At 44.8% G+C, this 19,326-nt stretch overlaps 2 protein-coding genes across 4 annotated transcripts in view; both read right to left on the bottom strand.

Moving 5' to 3' along the window:
• Nucleotides 1-12,917, bottom strand: part of Alg9 (ALG9 alpha-1,2-mannosyltransferase) — a 69,472-nt gene extending 56,555 nt beyond the window's left edge. For 2 of the 3 annotated variants that reach the window (XR_003734054.1, XM_028864919.1), the window contains exons 1-4: nucleotides 12,612-12,917; nucleotides 11,714-11,849; nucleotides 9,471-9,605; nucleotides 1,706-1,776 (exon numbers count right to left, since the gene is read on the bottom strand). Coding sequence is in view for 2 of the 3 variants with exons in the window: in XM_028864919.1 (XP_028720752.1) it covers nucleotides 1,706-1,776; nucleotides 9,471-9,605; nucleotides 11,714-11,849; nucleotides 12,612-12,763 (494 nt within the window). In the remaining variant the exon portion in view is untranslated. Of the gene's footprint in view, nucleotides 1-1,705; nucleotides 1,777-9,470; nucleotides 9,606-11,713; nucleotides 11,850-12,249; nucleotides 12,466-12,611 lie in introns of those variants that run through there. The other variant, XM_028864920.2, reaches the window with a different exon arrangement.
• Nucleotides 12,918-14,342: 1,425 nt separating this feature from the next.
• Fdxacb1 (ferredoxin-fold anticodon binding domain containing 1) lies at nucleotides 14,343-19,304 on the bottom strand. The gene is made up of 5 exons (XM_028864914.2): nucleotides 19,048-19,304; nucleotides 18,682-18,838; nucleotides 17,133-17,336; nucleotides 16,204-16,362; nucleotides 14,343-15,742 (listed from the first exon to the last, which is right to left on the bottom strand). Exons 1-5 carry the CDS (start codon nucleotides 19,217-19,219, stop codon nucleotides 14,566-14,568), a joined length of 1,869 nt encoding a protein of 622 aa, XP_028720747.1. The 5' UTR covers nucleotides 19,220-19,304; the 3' UTR covers nucleotides 14,343-14,565.
• Nucleotides 19,305-19,326: the final 22 nt, after the last annotated feature.

Genomic DNA, 19,326 nt, shown 5'->3' on the forward strand with positions numbered 1-19,326 from the left:
CTGTTCTGCTAGGGATGGAGTGCAGAGCTGAGCACAGTATTCAAGCGCTCTACTGCTGAGCCCTCCTGGCTGAGCCCTCCTGCCCCTCTCACACTATGAGGTGCTCTGCCCGCTGCTGTTGATGGCTCTTCTCTGAGGGTCTCACTGCTCAGCATGCCCTCACAGGTACTCCAGTAACTCCTCATCCAGTTTCTTTATCTCTGGTGCTGTACACGATTTCACTAAGTCCTTTTTATATTCCCATAAGATGCAAGACTTACTGAACTTATGGATTACCTCCCTTCCCACTAACTCTGGAAAACTGTGAGCTACACTTCCCTGAATACTGATTGCCTCTTCTAATTCTCTATATCAGATCTAGACACCTTACACGTTAACTTCCTCTATATTTCTTTTTTTCTCTATAATTTATTCCTAGCAATTTCTTCAAATTTATCTTTCATTTTACTACTTTGCTTACTAGCAGTCTTAATCTGTTTAGACTATCTGAGTTTTAAATATCGATGTTATATAAATCGTACTGATGTGACACACACATATATGTATATAAGCATATATATAAAGTCAACATAAAATAATTACATTTTCATCTCTATACGCTCTTACTATTTTTCACACTGGCCTGGTAATTTCTGGAGGTTCTTGTTTCTCTTCATGTTTTCAGTTCCCTCTTTCACTTCTCCACATACAATGCTCTTTTCATTTTAATAATTTCTAATAAATGAAGATTCACAGGCCAGCTTTCTGGTGACTGTTATTTCTTCTAGCTCTTCAATGTCTTGTCTCTTTGTGATTTTCCTGGTGTGTGTGGGACCTTGACTGTGACTTCTTTGCTCTTTTCTCATACCTCCTGGAACTGAACCCAGAGCCCCGTGCAAATGAAGCAAGAACTCGCTACAGAGCCATTTTCCAGCCTGACCATCATACTTTCTTGGGCAGCAGAACTTTACTCCTGGTGATTTTCTGACATCTGCATTAAGAGTCCCATTCCCTAGGGAAATGTTTACATGATGCATGGAACCTCCACTAATCCAGGACAATGTACCATAAATCCCATTGTGGGACTTAGGAGATGAGACAGGTGATTTGAATTCAGGCCCAATTCCACATGAAAACCAACTTATGGCTACAATCCCCAGAGGGAGCACTGGGTTTGTTTTTACCTCTACTCCTGTCAGAGCTAAGGCCAAAAATTAATTTTAATCTGGCACATCTAACTATAGGAAGACTTTTAATAATGATCCTTAAGTCTGAGTACCTCTTTTAATGTGTTAAGGCACTATTAAATTTAATGGTTTTTATGTGTTACATTTTTTAAAAGGCAGCTACTTTGTTGCTAGAATACTTCAATGCCTAATGGATTCATTACTATTCAATCATCTGAGAGCTACTCGGTGTGAGGCAGTGTATTGAGTGCAAACGGGAGCAGAATCTGACACTGGGAACAGTCTCCCATCAGCTCAGCTCTAGGGAAAAGGTGAATCTGTCCTTCACTTAGAACCAAAAATAAGGTTCACTAAATGCTGCTAAGACTCGCGGGACATGTACTGCGAAGTAAAATCAGAGGTATGCCAATGGGAACAGAAGCTAGAAGCACTCCTCCTCAATTACCTTTCAGACAAGAAGCTGTCCTTAGCTAGAGCGCCAGAAGAGAGAAGGAGCTGTCAGAGACCTGTGCTGCAGTGTGCAAAGTTTTGATACTTACTTATAAAAGTAGAGTTCACAAATACAGCTCACAAAAGCCAGGAGACATCTCAAAAAGTAGAAGACAAGAATCTGAAAGAAACCCAGAGTGAAAAAACAGAAGTCAGCAACACGAGCCAAAAAGCTTGTAAGCATGGGAAGTTGTCATCTGCTGTCGGTAAACTGTTCTACAAACTGATACAATCCTCCTGAAAGCTGAGTTATTGAGAACCACACAAATTTCCAGATCCCCAGACTCAGTGTACCTACTTCCTTTACTGCAGGATGGGTGGGAGCTTCCATTCATAAAAACATCTATTGCAGTGCTATTAATTTAGTAAAAACTGCAAAATATCCAGTGATATGTAGATATGCAACTAATCATGCCACATCTATTTCAGAGAGTACTGAACAAGTACAAACAGTCGGGGTTGCAAAGATGGAAAAACGTGATACCTTGCTCATTTGTTGCTAACCCAATGAGTCCTCTCTTTCTCCCTCCCTCTCTCCTTCTAAATACAGCGTCTCACACTGTAGCTCAGGCTATCCTGGAACTCACCATGGATCCCAGGATGACCTAAACCCACAGCAATCCTCTAGCCTCGATCTCCCGAGTGCTAGGATTGTACATATAAGCCATAAACAGCCATAAAATTTTAAATACTGATTATTTACAAAATACATCAGCATTACAGCTATGGAAACTCCATGCATAGGAAAGGCTGGAAAGACACCTAATGGTCAGAGGAGATTCGGCAGCCTACTGGGGTTAAGGTGTTTATCTCCTATCTTCTAAATGTCTGCACTATGGACTAATTAATTCTATAATTAATGGCACAAGTTTAGTAAAAATAACAATAAGGGTTATATTGACTAGCTCTTAAGATCTACTTTTATTTTATGCATATGTGAGTTTTGCCTGCCTGCATGTCTGTGCACCACTTCCATGCAGTGCCCCAGGAGGCCAGAAGAGGGCATCAGATTCCCTGGAACTGCAGTTACAGATGGTTGTCTTAACTGCCATGTGGGTGCTGAGAAGTAAACCCAGGTCCTCTGGGAGAGCAGCCAGTGCTCTTGAACCGCTGAGCCACCTTCCAGCCCCTTGCTTAGCTGCTATACTATAGAGCACTGTATGTCAAGAGTGCTGCATCCTCACAGCTGACTCTGCTTCCACACACAGAAAGATAAATGTAAGCTGCCAACATGGAAACCTTGCCCATGCTTATCACTACAACCAACCAAATTCCCCAATGAGTTTTATAAAGAGCCCATGAGTCAGGTTCACTACTAGAACACTGAGAGTCTACGACACAATGGCCCCTGTTACAGGCACCGCAGGGGCAGATGATTTGAGACGAGTGTCTATGATAAGGACTCCTCATGAGCAACGCTTGAAAGTTAAAAAAAAAATGAACTGGAGCTGGAGAGGCGGCTCAGAGGTTAAGATCACATACTACTCTTTCAGAGGACCCAAGTTCAGTTCCCAGCACCCGTGTCCAGCTCCAGGAGATCTAACACTTTCTTCTGGACTGTAGACACCTGCACTCTCACGCACACACAGACACACATAATAAAAATGAATTTTTTAAAAAATGAACTGAAGCCGCGTGGTAGTGGCGCACGCCTTTAATCCCAGCACTTGGGAGGCAGAGGCAGGCGGATCTCTGTGAGTTCGAGGCCAGCCTGGGCTACCAAGTGAGTTCCAGGAAAGGCGCAAAGCTACACAGAGAAACCCTGTCTTGAAAGACCAAAAAAAAAGAAAAAGAAAAATGAACTGGTCTAAGAATGTTGAGCAGCAGAACAATGACGCCATCGGCTCCCTATCAGCACTGTAACTCAAAGTCCCAGTCAGTGCAGAAGGAAAGATAAAGGAGGTCTAAGGGGCAGAATGGGAGAGAGAAAGTGTATAGCTATGGTTGGTCCTACGCGTTTGAGTTCTAGAAGCCTGGTCTCCAGAGAGGACATTAAGATGATGAACGTACAAGAAGCAGGCCCCAGTAGACAAGCAAGGAGGCTTAGTGGGTTCTGCTCAATGAACAAATTAATACTCTCTCAGAAGGGGCAGGTCCTCATGGGACTGGGTTAGTTCCCCTGAGAATGGGCTGTCACAGACTGAGGATGCTACCTCGGCTTTGCCCTCAGGTACACACCTTGTTTCCTTCTGCTCCTCCTTCAAATGATACAGCCAGGGTGCCCTTACCAGAATGCTGACGCTGTATCATTTCAATTCTCCAATCATTATGTACACCAGGCTAGCCTCAAAAAAAAAAAAAAAAATCACTGAGATCCCCCTACCTCTGCCTCCCAAGCGCAGGATGAAAGGCCTGTGCCACTACACCCAGCTGTTTGTTTCCTTTATAAACGACCCCGCCTCGGGTGTTTTGCTATAGCGACATAAAATGGATAAGGACAAACACAACTGAGAAAGCCGGGAGCTTCGGTTGACAAACCACCGGCGTCAGTCTGGAAATTTGCAGAGACATTCAGCATAAAGATCAAAATACAAACTCAATTATGTTCCACCATTGTAAAAGGGGGGAGGGGACCAATGACAAGTCTCCTAAGAGACAGGTAAAAAGAAAGCTAACAGAAGATAACAGGAAAAACATTCCTGCAACTTGTGGGATGAAGGAGGAGTTCCTTTAGAGACCTAGGACCCAGGAGAAACCTACTTGACTATGTCAAAGGTAAGGATTTCAGCAAAGAGCTGCGGACAAGTCAACAGAGCTGGCGCTCTAAACAAAATGATACTTGCAGGACATCTACAGACCAAAAAGAAAAGGAGGAAATCCAACAGCAGCTAGGTGAGGAGGCTCACATCTTTTTTTCCCCCCATTCTTTGTTATTTTATTTTTTAAACAAATTTATTTTACATCCCAGCCCCAGTTTCCCTTTTCTCCCCTCCTCCCAGTCCCTTCCCCCACTCTCCCTCTGTTCCCATCCCCCAAACCACTCCTCCTGTTTAGGAAGAGGCAGGTCTCCCATGGAATATCAACAAAGCATGGCACTTCAAGTTGCAGTAAGACTAAGCCCCTCCCCATGCATTAAGGCTGAGCAAAGCAACCCAGTATGAGGACTAGGGTCTCAAAGCCAATAAAAGAGTCAGAGAGAGCCCCTGTTCCCACAGTTAGGAGTACCACAAGAGGACTCTACACTACTGTAACATATACGCAGAGTGCCCAGGTCAGTCCCATGCAGGCTCCCTGGTTATCTGTTCAGTCTCTGTGAGTCCCTATCAGCCCAGGTTAACTGATTCTGTGAGTTTTCTTGTGGTGTCCTTGACCCCTCTGGCTCCCACACTCCTTTCTCTCCCTCTTCTGCAGGATTCCCCCAAACTCAGCCTAATGTTTGGCTGTGGGTCTGCATCTGTTTCCATCAGTTGCTGGATGAAGCCTCTCTGATGACAATTGGGTTAGGCACCAATCTGGTCACAGGAAATGGCCAGCTCAGGTTATGCATCCATTATTTCAGGAGTCTTAGCTGAGGTCATCCTTGTAGATTCCTGGGAGATTCCCTTGTGCCAGATTTTTATCTGACCCTGAAATGCCTCCCCTTTCCAGTAGTCTCTTTCAGCACTCTCCCCCTCCATCCCCCACCAACCTGATTGCTTGTGTTCCCATCCCCAACTGCCCTCAGTCTACCCATGAAATCTCTATTTCCCTTCCCAGGGAGATCCAGGCATCCTCCCATGAACCCTCCTTGTTACTTAGTCTCTCTGGGTCTGTGGATTGTAGCATGGTTATCCTTTATATTACAGCTAATGTCCACTTGTAAATGAGTACATACCATGTTTGTCTTTCTGGGTCTGGGTTACTCATTCAGGATGATTTTTTTCTAGTTCCATCCATTTGGGAGGCTCACGTCTTAATCCCACACTAAGGAGGCTGAGGCAGGAGGATTGGCAGGAATTTGCAGCCAACTGGACTACAAAGTGAGTACCAGGCCAGCCATAGCTACAGAGTGAGAACCCATCTCAAAAGCAAAAAGAAAACCTAATTTAAAAACAAGTAAAGGAAGCCAGGCGGTGGTGGCGCACACCTTTAATCCCAGCACTCGGGAGGCAGAGACAGGCGTGAGTTCGAGGCCAGCCTGATCTACAAAGCGAGATCCAGGACAGGCACCAAAACTAAGCAGAGAAACCCTGTCTCAAAAAAAAAAAAAAAAAAAAAAAAAAAAAAATACAACAACAACAACAAAAAAACAAGTAAAAAATGTGAAAGGGTAATTCACAAAAAAGGAAATCTGAATAACAAATACATGAAGAACATTTGTCCATTATAGCCAAGGACTCCAGCCACAGTGAGAAGCAGTTCAAATACACAAGAAAGTCAGAGGCAACAAACAGGACTGAGGACTGCTGAAGGGAACGCTAGGCTTCCAAACCACATGGAGGCTAAACAAGAATATTTTAAGGGGTGTTACTTTAAGGGTTGTTCATGTTGCATTTGTTTAACTCTGCGAAGCTGTGTTACTGTGCCTGTGTAAAACACCTGATGGTCTCATAAAGAACTGGCTAATAGTGAGGCAGGAGAAAGGATAGGCAGGGCTGGCAAGCTGAGAGAATATATAGAGGGAGAAATCTGGGAGAAGAGGATGGGAGATCTAGGAGCCAGAGAAGGAGGAGGACTCCAGGGGCCAGCTACCCAGGTACATAGCAAGCCACGGAGTAAGAGTAAGATTTACAGAAGAACAGGAAAACCCCAAAGGCAAAAGGGATATGGGATAAGTTAAGGAAAGCTGGCTAGAAATGCTAAGGCTGGGCATTCATAAGTAAGACTAAGCCTCCGTGTGATTTATTGGGGGAACTGGGTGGCAGGCCCCCCAAAGGAGCCAAACAACAACCTTCAACAAGGGCCTCTGTGTGGAATCCCACCCCTGTGCATGACAGAGCAATTCACACACAGATCCAGACTCGGAGAAGTGCTCACACTAGGAAGAGCAAGAAGGGAGAAAGGCAGCCATGAGTAGAGTGCCAAGCATCACCACACTGTCTTTCACCAACAACCTACTCTCTCTTCAGCATTAGGATGCAGGTGAGGGGGATGGGGGGCGTGGAGACTCTCCAACAGCGGTTCTCAACCTTCCTAATACAGTCAGGACCCTTTACTACAGTTCCTTGTGTTGTGGTGACCCCCCAATCACAAAATTCTGTCGTTGCTACTTCATAACTGTATTATCCTACTGTTATGAATCATAATGTAAATATCTCATAAACAAGATATCCAATATGCAACCTCTTCAGGAGTTGCAACCTACAGGTTGAGAACCACTGCTCTACAAGCTAAAATTCTCTTTGCAAGTGGGTCCCTATTGACTCGGGCTTGCAGAACTAACAGGGAGAAGAGACTGAAGTATGAAAAAAAGGGAAATCTTCCTCCCACTTTACTTGCATCCTGGTTAGTTTTTATTATCTGACATAAACTAGCATTACCTGGGAAGAGACCTCCCTTGAGGAACATCCTTAATCAAACTAATCTGAGGCCATATCTGTGAGAGACTGTTTCAACTGATGACGGACACAGAAGGACCCAAGCCCACTGTGGGCAGCACCATCCTAAGCAAACAGACCGGCACTGTATAAAGAGCTAGCTAGAAAGAAGTGGTGGCACATACTTGAATTCTAGCATTGGGGAGGCAGAGACAGACACATCTTTGTGAGTTCAAGGCCAGTCTAATATACAAAAACAAGAAAGCCAAATGATTAAGGCCAGGAAGCACACCAGTAAGCAGCATTTCTCCATGGTTTCTGATTTACTCCCAGCTTGAGTTCCTGCCCTGCCTTCCCTTAATGGTGGTTTACGACCTGGAAGTATAAGCCAAACAACCCCTTTCCCTCCAAGTTGCTTTCAGTCAGAATGTTTTACCACAGCAACAGAGGGAAACTGGAACACGTGCTGTTCACACCACATGTGTAAGGTTAAGTGAAAGAAGAGGAAGACTTCTGGAAACATCAAGTTCAATGTGATAATGGATATTCAACTAGAAATAAAAATGTAACACTGCAGGCTGCTGGTTCTCTACTGAGTCCTCCATCTTATTTTTTCCTCTAACAAATTCAGAGGCAAAATGAAGCCTAAAAAGCCAGAAATGAGATACTTGGTACAAAAGGAAGAGACAGTGTCCTGTCAAGTTCTATGTGTGCTACCACCCTGATCATTGTGAAATGCAACTATAACCATGGCTCTCCTCCAAAATCTTTTCAATGTATGTGTGTGTGGGGGGGTAGCCAAAAAACAAAAGCACTCCCAGTATTTCCTAATAGATCCTATCAGATCTTACACAAATTTGACCTCTTCCCTATTCTCAGTCTCATTTAACCCAGGCCACCACTCTCCATACATCAAACTAATTTATACGAGAAATAATGCTGGCCTCTTTCCTATCCTTAGACCTTCAATTACAAACCCTGTTCCCAGGGCTAGAGAGATGGCTCAGCAGTTAAAAGTATGTGTTGCTCTTCCAGAGGACGGGAGTTCAAGTCCCAGCACCCATGTCAGGCAGCTGAGCCACCTGTAACTACAACTTCAAAGGTTCTGACACCTCTGGACTCCACAGGCAGGCGCGCGCGCACGCACGCACGCACGCACGCACGCGCACACACACACACACACACACACACACACACACACACACACGCTGTTAAAAACAACAGCTAAATATTTCTCAGATTTGAGGCTGGGGACATGGCTCCACAACAAAGAGTGTGTGCTATACAAGCATGCAGATGTGAATTCAAACCTTGGCACCCACGTGAAAGCCAGGTGTGGATGGATAGCCATGTGCTTTTGTAACCTCAACATCGGGAGGCGGAGACAAGTGTCTCCTAGGAGCTCACTGGCCATCTCCTAGGCAAAATGGAGAGTTTCAGGTTTAGTGAGAGAGCCTGTCTCAAGGGAGCAAAGCAGAGAGCAATAGAGGAAGACACCTGGTATCTCCTCTGGCCTCTGAACTTGTGCACAGGCACATGTGCTCACACAGACCCACAAACCTACACACACACACCCCTACCTCTTCCCAAATTTGGCAAAATGCCTAAGCCTAGATATTCAAGTAACAAAACAAACTCAAAAAAAAAAATCCACATCAAAACATACATAGTCAAAAATTTTATCCCTAAGGCAGGTCAGGTTGCAGTTAACTCTTGAGCACGCTACTTAAATTAGACCCTCATAATATGCGACCCCATCATGCCTGTACTTTTCTCTTATAAACCTACATTTTTTAATTATTTAATGTTTCTCTTCCCCCAAGGAACTGTAACTTCCATGAAGGCAGACTCAACTTGGTCACTGGTCCATCACTTAACGTAATCTATACTAAATCGAAGCTGTTCTGTTAGTACGTGCTGGATGATGGGCAGTGAGATGACTCAGCAGGGTAAGAAGCATGGCTGCACAAGCCTGACAGCCTGAGCTTGATGTGAGACACCTACAGTGGAAGTCTAAAGACTGTCCTCTTACCTCCACATGGCTCCGCACCCACACCCAAACATGATCACACAGACACAATTTCAAACAAACAAACAACAAAGCCCAGGCCTGCGGACACAGTAACTCGGGAAATGAGGGGGAAAAGTACAGTCCAACAGTTTCAGACTAGTCTATGAAACACAAGACGACTCCTCCAAGAAGAAAAATAAAAAGAAATCAGCCTCTTCACCATCAATGGATTTTGTTCTCTTTTCAAAAGTGCTCCAGACTTACCTGTTGATCGATGTGATTGCTATCAGGTTAGCTACACAAACTTACTGTTGATCGATGTGGCCGCTATCAGGGAGCCGCCCTTACCTTATTAGTCTGCAGAATCCGTGCATGAAACGCAGCTGGCCAGGCATGCAGCAACAGGTACGCATATGAGCGAATGGCGTATACTGGGGAATATTCCCATGTCTGAAACCCCTTCCCATAGATGAGGTAGTGTGTCTGAAGGCAGAAACAGATGCGATCAGGGTTGGACTAGCAAAGCCCCTCCTAAGAGGCTACAGGTAAAGATTCTGTGTCAAAACCGTTAGAGACAAAATGTTGAGAATTAACATTTGTAACTAATGAGTAAGAAAAACAAATGACCTCATAGTTTTAAATTAAGAAACTAAAAATTTTACTGTATTTTCTTAAAATAAAGTTTAACCAAAACAGAGGCTTTAAGTCTTTTATTTTCCTAAATTATACACACTAAGCAAGCATCTTCCCTCTGGTTTTTGATACAAATGTGTTCGGGTAAATTTACTTCCAAATTTTCTGTACCAGAAGTCAGCAAACAACACATAAACACAGAAATCAAGAAACACCACTCAAGTGCACTATCATGGCACTATCGTCTCAGTTAAGGCTGCCCTTGATGTGAGGAAACGCCACTACCCAAAACTACTTGGGGAATACAGACTTTATTTCTTCTTTATTATTGTTATATTTTTCATTATTTAAAACAATTTTCAAATTCAAATATATTTTGGTCATATTCTTCACCTCCCCCAAGTTCCTCCAGATCCTTTCCTCCCTACACACCCAACTTCAAGTTCTTTCTCAAAGAAACAAAGGCCCAATACAAACAAAACCAAGAAAACAAATAAAACCACATTCAAAAAGGAAAAAAAAAACCAAATTCAAAAAGCCACCACCACCCGGCTGAAAACTGATTTTCCATCTCTCGGCAAGTATAAATGACAGTTCAGTAGTTAACCTTTACCCTAGTGACTAGGTTTTCATTCATTCACTCATTTTTTAAAAAAAATAAATAAATAAAACAAAAACTATCACATTGAAGCTGGACAGGACAAACTAACAGAAGGAACACACAGTTCCAGATAACAGCTTTTCATCAAAAGCAGTCAGGGCAGGAACTCAAACAGGGCAGGAACCTGGAAGCAGGAGCTGATGCAGAGGCCATGGAGGGCTGCTGCTTACTGGCTTGCTCTTCATGGCTTGCTCAGCCTGCTTTCTTACAGAACCCAGGACCACCAGCCCAGGAATGACAATGGGCTGGACCCACCCCCATCAATCACTAATTAAGAAAATGTCCTACAGGCTTGCCTACATCCCGGTTTCATGGATGCATTTTCTCAATTGAGGATCCTCCCTTTTCTAATGACTCTTGCTTGTATCAAGCTGACATAAAACAAGTCAGCACAACTATTTTGGCAACAACAGAAGAAATACACTTAAAAAGTTGGAAGAATGTAGCTTCCCTCTAGGAAGTGGAATCTGGACATAAGGAAAATGGATAATTGTACCTCCCTCAAGTTTAGGAGTAATTGTTAGCTTTAAAACCTATATCTACAAGTATTGCTAAGATTTATAAAACCATTTAAAAGATAATTATAAGCCTCACCTTTGAGTATGTCAGCTAAAGGCCATAGACTTCAATAGTAACTAAATCAACAGTTTGGGCTTTTTTAAAGATCTGTTTTATTGATGTGTGGATGTCTACATAAGTGTATGCATGCAAGTGTGTGCCTGTAGAGACCAGAAGAGGGCATCAGATTTATTTGTTTATTGAAACAGGGTCTCTTTATGTAGCCGTGGCTGTCCTGGAACTTGCTCTGGAGACCAGGCTGGCCTTGAACTCACAAGAGATCCACCTGCCTCTGTTTCCAGAGTGCTGTGATTAAAGGCGTGCACCACCACACTGTGCTATCATGATTTGGAGCTGGAGTCACCTACATCTGAGCCGCTAGAATTTGAACTATAATCCTCATGACTAAGCAGCAAGTGCTCTTAACCACTGAGCCATCGCTCCAGCCCCAAATCAGTAGTTTTTAGGATATAAAAGTGCAGACAATTCATCACAGTTTTTATGATATAAAAGTGAAAACAATTTATTTTAGTATTTTCCCACTTGCATTTTACTTGTTTGTTAATTAGTTCTAAGTACCAAATCAAGATCAAAGGCCAAGTCCCAGAACTGGGGGCTGGGGATGTAGCCCAGTGGTAAAACATTCGCCTAGCATGCCCAAGACCATGGGTTAGATCCCTTGGATTGCAAAAACTAAAACAAACAAACAAACAAAAAGCCAGCTAAAGAGAAGACCTACTGGTTCCCAGTAGTTGAATGTTTCATCACAGTCAGAGATGTTGCTCAGAAGAGCGGCGCACAACCTTGCTGAGAGCAGGCACTTGAAAGCAGTGGATCCTTCAGGGGCCCAGACTTGCCCTGCTTTATTTCCAGACCTGCCCGGAAGGAAAAGCAAAACCATTAGTGTATCAGGAAGCCTGCCGGCGAGGACTAAATCCAGATAGAAAAGACAGGAATGACCAACGACAGCAACGCAATAAAGCCGTTCACCTAAAAGGACGCCTTGCCATGTTTGAGTAGAATGAATAAGGGATTGCGTTTCAATCACACCTTCCACTTCCTGCTACTAGGGTATCCTACACCTTGGCCTGTCTCACCTACAACCCTCGCTTTCACCTCAAGCCAACTAATCACTCACTTGAAGGCCACAATGCTCTCTCTCTCCATTTCTTAAGGCTATCCCTTGCCAAGACTTTATTCCCCACTCTTTCAGATGAAGGGAGGCCTAACACAAAGTGCAGGTGCAGCAGACAGTTCCTTCAATGCAGACCTCACCTACGGGCTACAGGCATGCTGATGGATTCCAGGGGCCAGAAAACAGCAAACGGAGGCTCCTGAGAGAATAAAGCGGCAGGCAGGGGGACTCGGGTGTAAAAGGTACACTCTCCTGCCAACAGCTCCCACAGAGGCTCGGCTAACTACCAGCCCGAAGCCTGCTCAGTGTGGGCCTGAGCCTGAAGCGTAGCAGACCCTCGCTCCCATAAATGCAGGGATGCGGAGGGGCGAGGATCCACCCGAGCTCGGACGCTCCCAGGAGGGGCAGGAGCGGCGGGCCAGCAGAGCCCCGGCTCGCCGCGGAGACCCCCGGCCGCCCGACCCTCCCGCCGGCCACGCCCTCCGGCCGGCTGCACACGCACTCGGGCCGCTGTTCCGCGCCGCCTGCCTCCCGGCTGCCCAGCAGCTCCCGCAGCTTCTCCGCGCCCGGGCCCGTGTCCCCGCCGCTGCCGCTGCCGCTGCCGCCGCCGCCGCCGCCGCCCTTGAGGCGCTGCCGGGCCCTTCGGCTCGCCATGCCCGGCGTCGGGGAAAGGGTAGAACTCGGCACGCTAGGATATCGGCGAAAGCGCAGACATTGCTGGGCTCGGAAACGGTGTCCGCCGAGGGACAAAAAGCTTTGACATGCGCACAAAAGACGACAATACTGTTGTCCTTAGACCAATGGGGCGAAGGCGGGGATCCGCAGCCTGGACTAGCCCTCCCACTTCTAACACTGAGTATTTCTCCCTGCCTTTAATTCGCTTCTTCCTGTTTCTCAGCACGCCACACTTGCCAATGCTATAAAGAGTAGTGTGCGGAGGTATTCAGTTAAAGAGCTCCACACAGCTCCTACCCAAGGGGGGTGTGGGGGTCTCTAAAAGGTTAAACATTTGACACCTTGCCTTGTCTTGTTGAGAGGAATGGAGGCAGCCAGTAGCTCCTGAGAGACAAACTAGCAAGGCAATAATCCATACTGAGACGTGAAAGCCTGAGGAAACGCTATGCAGAAAATTCAACCAGGCATTTGTCTCTGGCGTTGCTACTACAGGCCGCGGTAGGCACTTCACACACATGGTTTTTGATTCTCTCTTTTACTGGCAAGGAAGCCAAGGTCCAAAGTTGCTGGTCTAGTAAATGGAGCTATATTCCAATTGAGGACTGATTATAAACTTACTATTCTGGCTACATCAACAAAAGGCCTTGTTGGGAGAGTTTTGTTGTTTTTAAAGGGGGGGGGGCTAGGAGTTCGAACTTGGTTTTAGAGGAGAGAGAGAGAGAGAGAGAGAGAGAGAGAGAGAGAGAGAGAGAGAGAGAGAGAGAACGGGAGAAAGGGGGGGTGCAGGCCTTTAATCCCAGCACTCAGGAGGCAGAGGCAGGGGGATCTCTATGAGTTGAAGGCCAGCCTGGTCTACAGAGTTCCAGGGCAGCTAGGGCTCTTACACAGAGAAACCCTGTCTTGAAAATCCAAATAAATAAATAAAAATTTTAAAAAATGAAGATTGATCATATGGACCAGTTTCCATACACAGTCACTAGTTACCAAGCCCAAACATCCAACTTCAGTCGAACTCACATATATCCTTATCTCCTTTCCTGGAAACCAGGGAGAGAGAAGTAAAGTATCGAACAGAGTAGGTCTTTGGTCAGACCCAAATGTCACCCCAAGCTCTGATACCTGAGTTCCATGACTTCAATCGTCAATGACAGAAAGAAACAGCAGTATCATGATGTTGATAATCTCAAATGTGTAACATATGCAATAAGACATTCCTAAACTCAGTGAGATGATAAAGAGGAACTGAGAGTGTGGGAAATATATCTACAAATACATGTGGTGAGACATCCAGACTACAGCCTCTTCAGCAAAAGAACAGTTAAGTACATAACACTTGTTTTTTAGTCATTACTCAGGATCAGAACTGAACTACAAGGTCACCAGTCACATTAGTCTGTAAGGGTATTTTTGTTTGTTTTGGGCATAGCTTCATTTGGTTCTTTGAGACAGGACCTCACTATGTAGCCTTGGCTGGCCTCAAACACAGTCCCTTGCCTGCCTCTGCCTCCTGAGCACTAGGCTCAAAAGAATGCACCACCACCACCACCACCACGCCCAGCCAGTCTGTAGGTTTAAATGATGTTCACAGGTGTCTTTAGGGTCCATCAAAACTACTTTAGTCACAATGAAAAAAAAAAATCTTATATACACACACACCAAAAAACAAACAACAACAAAAACCCCACACAGATTCTAGAAAGGAGTAACAGTTCCAAGTCATTCTTTCTCACTCACACACAACATACAGTGAGGGGTCGGGCTGTAGAAAGGACTTTCCTAGCCTACCGCAGTGAAACATGCAGCTGTCTCTGAATCTCTTTCCTAAACCGAAACTGCATTGCTGCTGCTAGCTGGGAGCTGAGCGCCTTATCACAAGCTTGATAGGTCAATCTGTAGCAGAGACTGACCTGTTCAGTGTCTGGATGCTGAAAACGACCAAGGAACTGTATGGAAATAATAGTGTCCTGGGACACTGCTCGGGCTAAGGTGTGAAACTCTAGTTCATCAAATCCTTTCTTTTCATCTAACCAAAAACTAATATCATGCACATAGCGTGGAGGATACAGGGAATAGCTTTTAAAGGGCTCTATTTTCCCAGGGGTAAATCTTTTCAGGAAACGGTTATCAAAAGTCCACAATATTCTCCAATCAGAAATATCATAGACAAGCATGGCTAATAAGTCCAAGTTTATAGAAACAAACACAAAACACTGGTGTTTGTGTGTAACAGTTGTAGATGTGACAATAGTCCCAATAATCAGATTCTCAGTACAATCTGGGCCCAAATTAAGAGACTTCACATGAATTATATAATCCTTTCCATTTGGTTGAAGGACAAATTCCACTGAAGTGCTCACATTGGAGCCCTCCAGCAACGTCTGAGTCAGAAGGTTATCTAGACTCTCCTTCAGGTGACCCAGCAGTGACATAAGGCAGCTATCCTTCCCATTTGTATTTAACCCAAGGATAAACAAAGTCTCGTGAAATGCTGGCATCGTGAAAGGTAAAATGTGGCACTTCCGAAAGACAGGCCCACTGAGGATGTGCAGAGAACCTGGGACGAAATCCGGCGAATGGATGACAGCTTCAGCGTGAACTAGAAGAGAAGATCTAAGGCAGAGCTGGGCCTGTCCACGGATCCCCTCGTGAGCTGCTCTGCAGCCATCTCTCCCAGGACTCTTGGGAAAGGCACGTCCTGAAAACGACAGGACAACGTCTTCCATTTCTTGTGTTATTCCACCAGTCAGGGACTCAGAATCTGAGTTATCTTCATGGAGATTAATCCGAAAGGCAGGCGGAAGGTCGCCGGTCTCTGGAGGGAGGACACTGGTGCCTCCCTGTGACAACATAGGGAAGGAGCACTTCAGCCTTTTGAAAGGAAAATGTTTGCCCAGTTCAGCAATGAGTTTCTCATTGATGGTTTTGATGGGATGGCAGGAGGATGCTTCAAGAAACTGCCTGTTTAAACACATAAAATAAATTTTCACTTACAATAATAACTGCTGGAATTAAAGTCGTTTGTTAGACTTTATGTAGAAATGTAGAAAACAATTATCCTTAAACTGATCCTGAAAATAAATCATTTGTCATATGGAGCAAGAGCATGTACATTTTTTTTGAGAATGTGCATTTTTGGGTGTAGTTTGGGGCCTGTTATTTGTTTTGTTTTGTTTTGCAATGACGGGAGCAAATTCTGGGCCTTGTGCATGCTAGGCAAGTTATTCTACCACTGAACTATCCTCCCAGGCCTGGAGACTTAGCATACAGTCTAGACCTCTGCCACCACCCCTACAATATATCAGCCTCACAAGTAGCCACAGCACCAACATCATTAACAATTAAATTAAAATTCAGTGACCATTAAGATGACCATGGTACAAGTAGGGACAGGAGTGATTTCCAGCAAAATAAAAGATTACCTGTTCAACTTTCCTGCAAGTCCTTCTGGTTCTGTAAAGGAAAACCACTGGTCTTCCAGTCTGACTCTGAATGCTCTGGGCTGAGAGCCTTCAAAGGGTAAGCTCTGGGTGAAGACATGGTTCAAAGCACCTTCTACATGAAATGACTTAGCCTGACTCCTGCCAAAATAAGTGAACAAACAACTTCTTTAAATTAAATATTAGACATTTACATTTCATTTAGTTTAAATTAAATATTATGTACTTACATTTTAGTTTAAATTAAATAGATGTATATATGTTGTTTGTTTTTGTTCTTTTGGGGGGCCCACCACCCAGCTCCCAAATAAATCACACATAGAGGTATATAATTAACTATAAATGTCTGGCCTTAGCTTGGCTTGTTTCTTGCCAACTTTCCTTAACTTAAATTATCCCGTCTACCTTTTGCCTCTGGACTTTTCCCATTCTCTTGCTTCTGTAAATCTTACTCTTATTCTGTGGCTTGCTGGTTGTGTAGCTGGGTGGTTGGCCCCTGGATCCTCCTCCTTCTCTGGCTACTTCCTCTTTTTCCCAGATTTCTCCTATATATTCTTTCTGCCTGCCAGCCCCACCTATCCTTTCTCCTGCCTTGCTATTGACTGTTTAGTTCTTTATTAGACCATCAGGTGTTTTACACAGGCATAGTAACACAGCTTCACAGAGTTAAATAAATGCAACATAAACAAAAGTAACAAAAGTAACACACCTTAAAATAATATTCACCAACACATATATATAATTCGTGTGTGTCTGTATGTGTGTGTGAAGGCTGCCATCAGTTAAAAAAAAGTATTTTTGAACCTAAATCAGGAAATTAGAAAGGCAAGAGCCTACTTTTGATTTTCTTTTTTTATTACTTCATGCAAGAGATGGAAGGAGAGAAGGTTTAGGCCTATGGTATCACTTACCTATACCCAGTGCATTTGTATCCTGGCACAGCCTCACAGCTGAAGGGATACACATCACTTAAAATGAACCCTCCCAGGGCTGCCATGGCAACCACTTGCCAACTGTTGTGCCACTCTCTCTGGGGCTTATCGGCAGGAGTTCCACCTTGTCCTCTGCACAGTGCCACGTGGACCTCTCCTTCCTTTGCAAGAACATCAGCACAGCTTATGGAGGACAAACACCAGAAATTTATCAGACACAGAAACTACAAAAGGAGTCAGCGATACGCACATGGTTTAGCTCTGAAATAATTAAAATTCACCTTACTTGCCGAGGTCTATTAAACCTAAGCATATCTTTTTAAAAAGTCCACTTGTGTCCCCACAACAACATTGGTCACAAGCTTTGCATCTGTGTTCTTTCCCTGTATGTCACAGAAAGGCCAATGTCCACAAAGCTCCTCCATAGAATTCACTCTGTGCTGCTTCTCCCCATTAGGAAAACATCTTACTGCCTTCTGCCTACTCTATAGTTCAGGGCTTGGATGAGCACTACATCACCATGCATAAAGCCCGGGCTTTAAAAATCACTATACACACACACACACACACACACACACACACACACACACACGCATCTATACTTCAACTACTTAATTTAAAATACTGCCCTTGCTAAAGGTTTCTCAAATCTATATAGCCCAGGGGAGCCCTCCAATACTATCAGTTTAGTATACTGGTATAAAGTTATTGATATTTAAAGTCATAATCATTTTAAGAAGCAGCTACTATTAGTAGCCCCAGTTTATCAGTATAGAAAAAGAAGCAGGTAAGAACTAAAGTTGCCTACAGTTTTAACTAGTAAGTGGTGTGCCAGCATTTGAAGCCAGGCCATGTGGCTCTTAAATCCACGCTCTTAGTCATCAGGCTAACCTGGCTCTTACTATTTTGCATTTAAAGGCATTTGGGGGGTGAGTTGGGGAGAGAATTAGGCAGTTAAGAGCTCTGGCTGTTCAGAGGCTCGATTCCCAGCACCCATATGATGACGACACCCATCAGTAACTCCAGTCCCAGAGGATCCAATGCCCTCTTCGGGCCTCCCTGAGCAAACTAGGCACACTCATGACGCACAGATATGCAGGTCAACAAAACACCTATATACATAAAAAAATTTTTTAAACAAACAATTTGAGATCCTTTGAGTGCTTGACACCAAGCATGGCAGCCTAAGTTCTATCCCCCAGATCCACTATGGAAGGAGAATTGACTCTTGTAAGTTGTCTTCTGCCCTCCACACCCATACATTAAACACATGCAGATAGACACTAATTCAATTTTTTAAAATAATCTTGCCTTCTTCCTCCTAAGGCCTATTTGTGCTTTTACACCTCGGGTTATATGACTCACTTTAAGACAAGATTGTGGTTTCCTCTGGGTTTATCTTCTTTCCACGTGTATCCTAGCAACTTACACACGTCCGCCTTATTTCCCCAACTACAAAGCTTGTGTGCGGTAACTTGGTTATGGACACCTGGAAACCTTTCCCACGCGAGGACTCGTCTTTCCTCACCTCTGGAAAAACTTGGCAAGCAGTTCCCTGTTCTTAGCGACTCCAGCTTTTCGTCCACAGTGCGGGAAGTTGAAATAAATTCGATCAAAGTCTCTGTCGTGTGCCTGCAAGGCGTGTGCCAGCTGGGTGCAATCCACACCAAAACAGACTTCGATACCTGGCAAAGGAAGTTTAAAGGCGTGAAAATATAGACCAAAAGAAGTCTTAAGATCTGCAACCGGGACAAACACAGAAGCGCAAACCAACCCAGGCCTGGGCACACAGCACTTCCCCGTGAGCGCCTCCAGGAGGCGCACTCGCATTCCCCAAGCGAGTCACACCCCCGACGCTCTGGGCCGGGCCTGGCGGAGGGGTGGGACCCGCTACCTCGCTCGCGCAGGCGCTGAAGGTTCTCCTGGGTCACCGGATCTTCCTCCAGATCGGCCGGGTGCTGAAGGCAGGTAGCGGTAATACTGACGCCGGGATCCAGGGTGTTGATCAGAGACGCTGTGAAGGAGAAATTCCCTTCCCCGACCAACAGGAGGCGCCGAGGAACCATGGTCTCCTCTAGCTCCCTGCCGGCGCTCTCTGGGGCGCACGTTTATTGCATCACTTCCTTCGCAAAGGCCTCGGTTCCCTCGCTTCTCCGTCCGGCCCTCATTGATG

The sequence above is a fragment of the Peromyscus leucopus genome, chromosome 7, assembly GCF_004664715.2.
Source record: "Peromyscus leucopus breed LL Stock chromosome 7, UCI_PerLeu_2.1, whole genome shotgun sequence".
Classification (NCBI taxonomy): Eukaryota; Metazoa; Chordata; class Mammalia; order Rodentia; family Cricetidae; genus Peromyscus; species Peromyscus leucopus.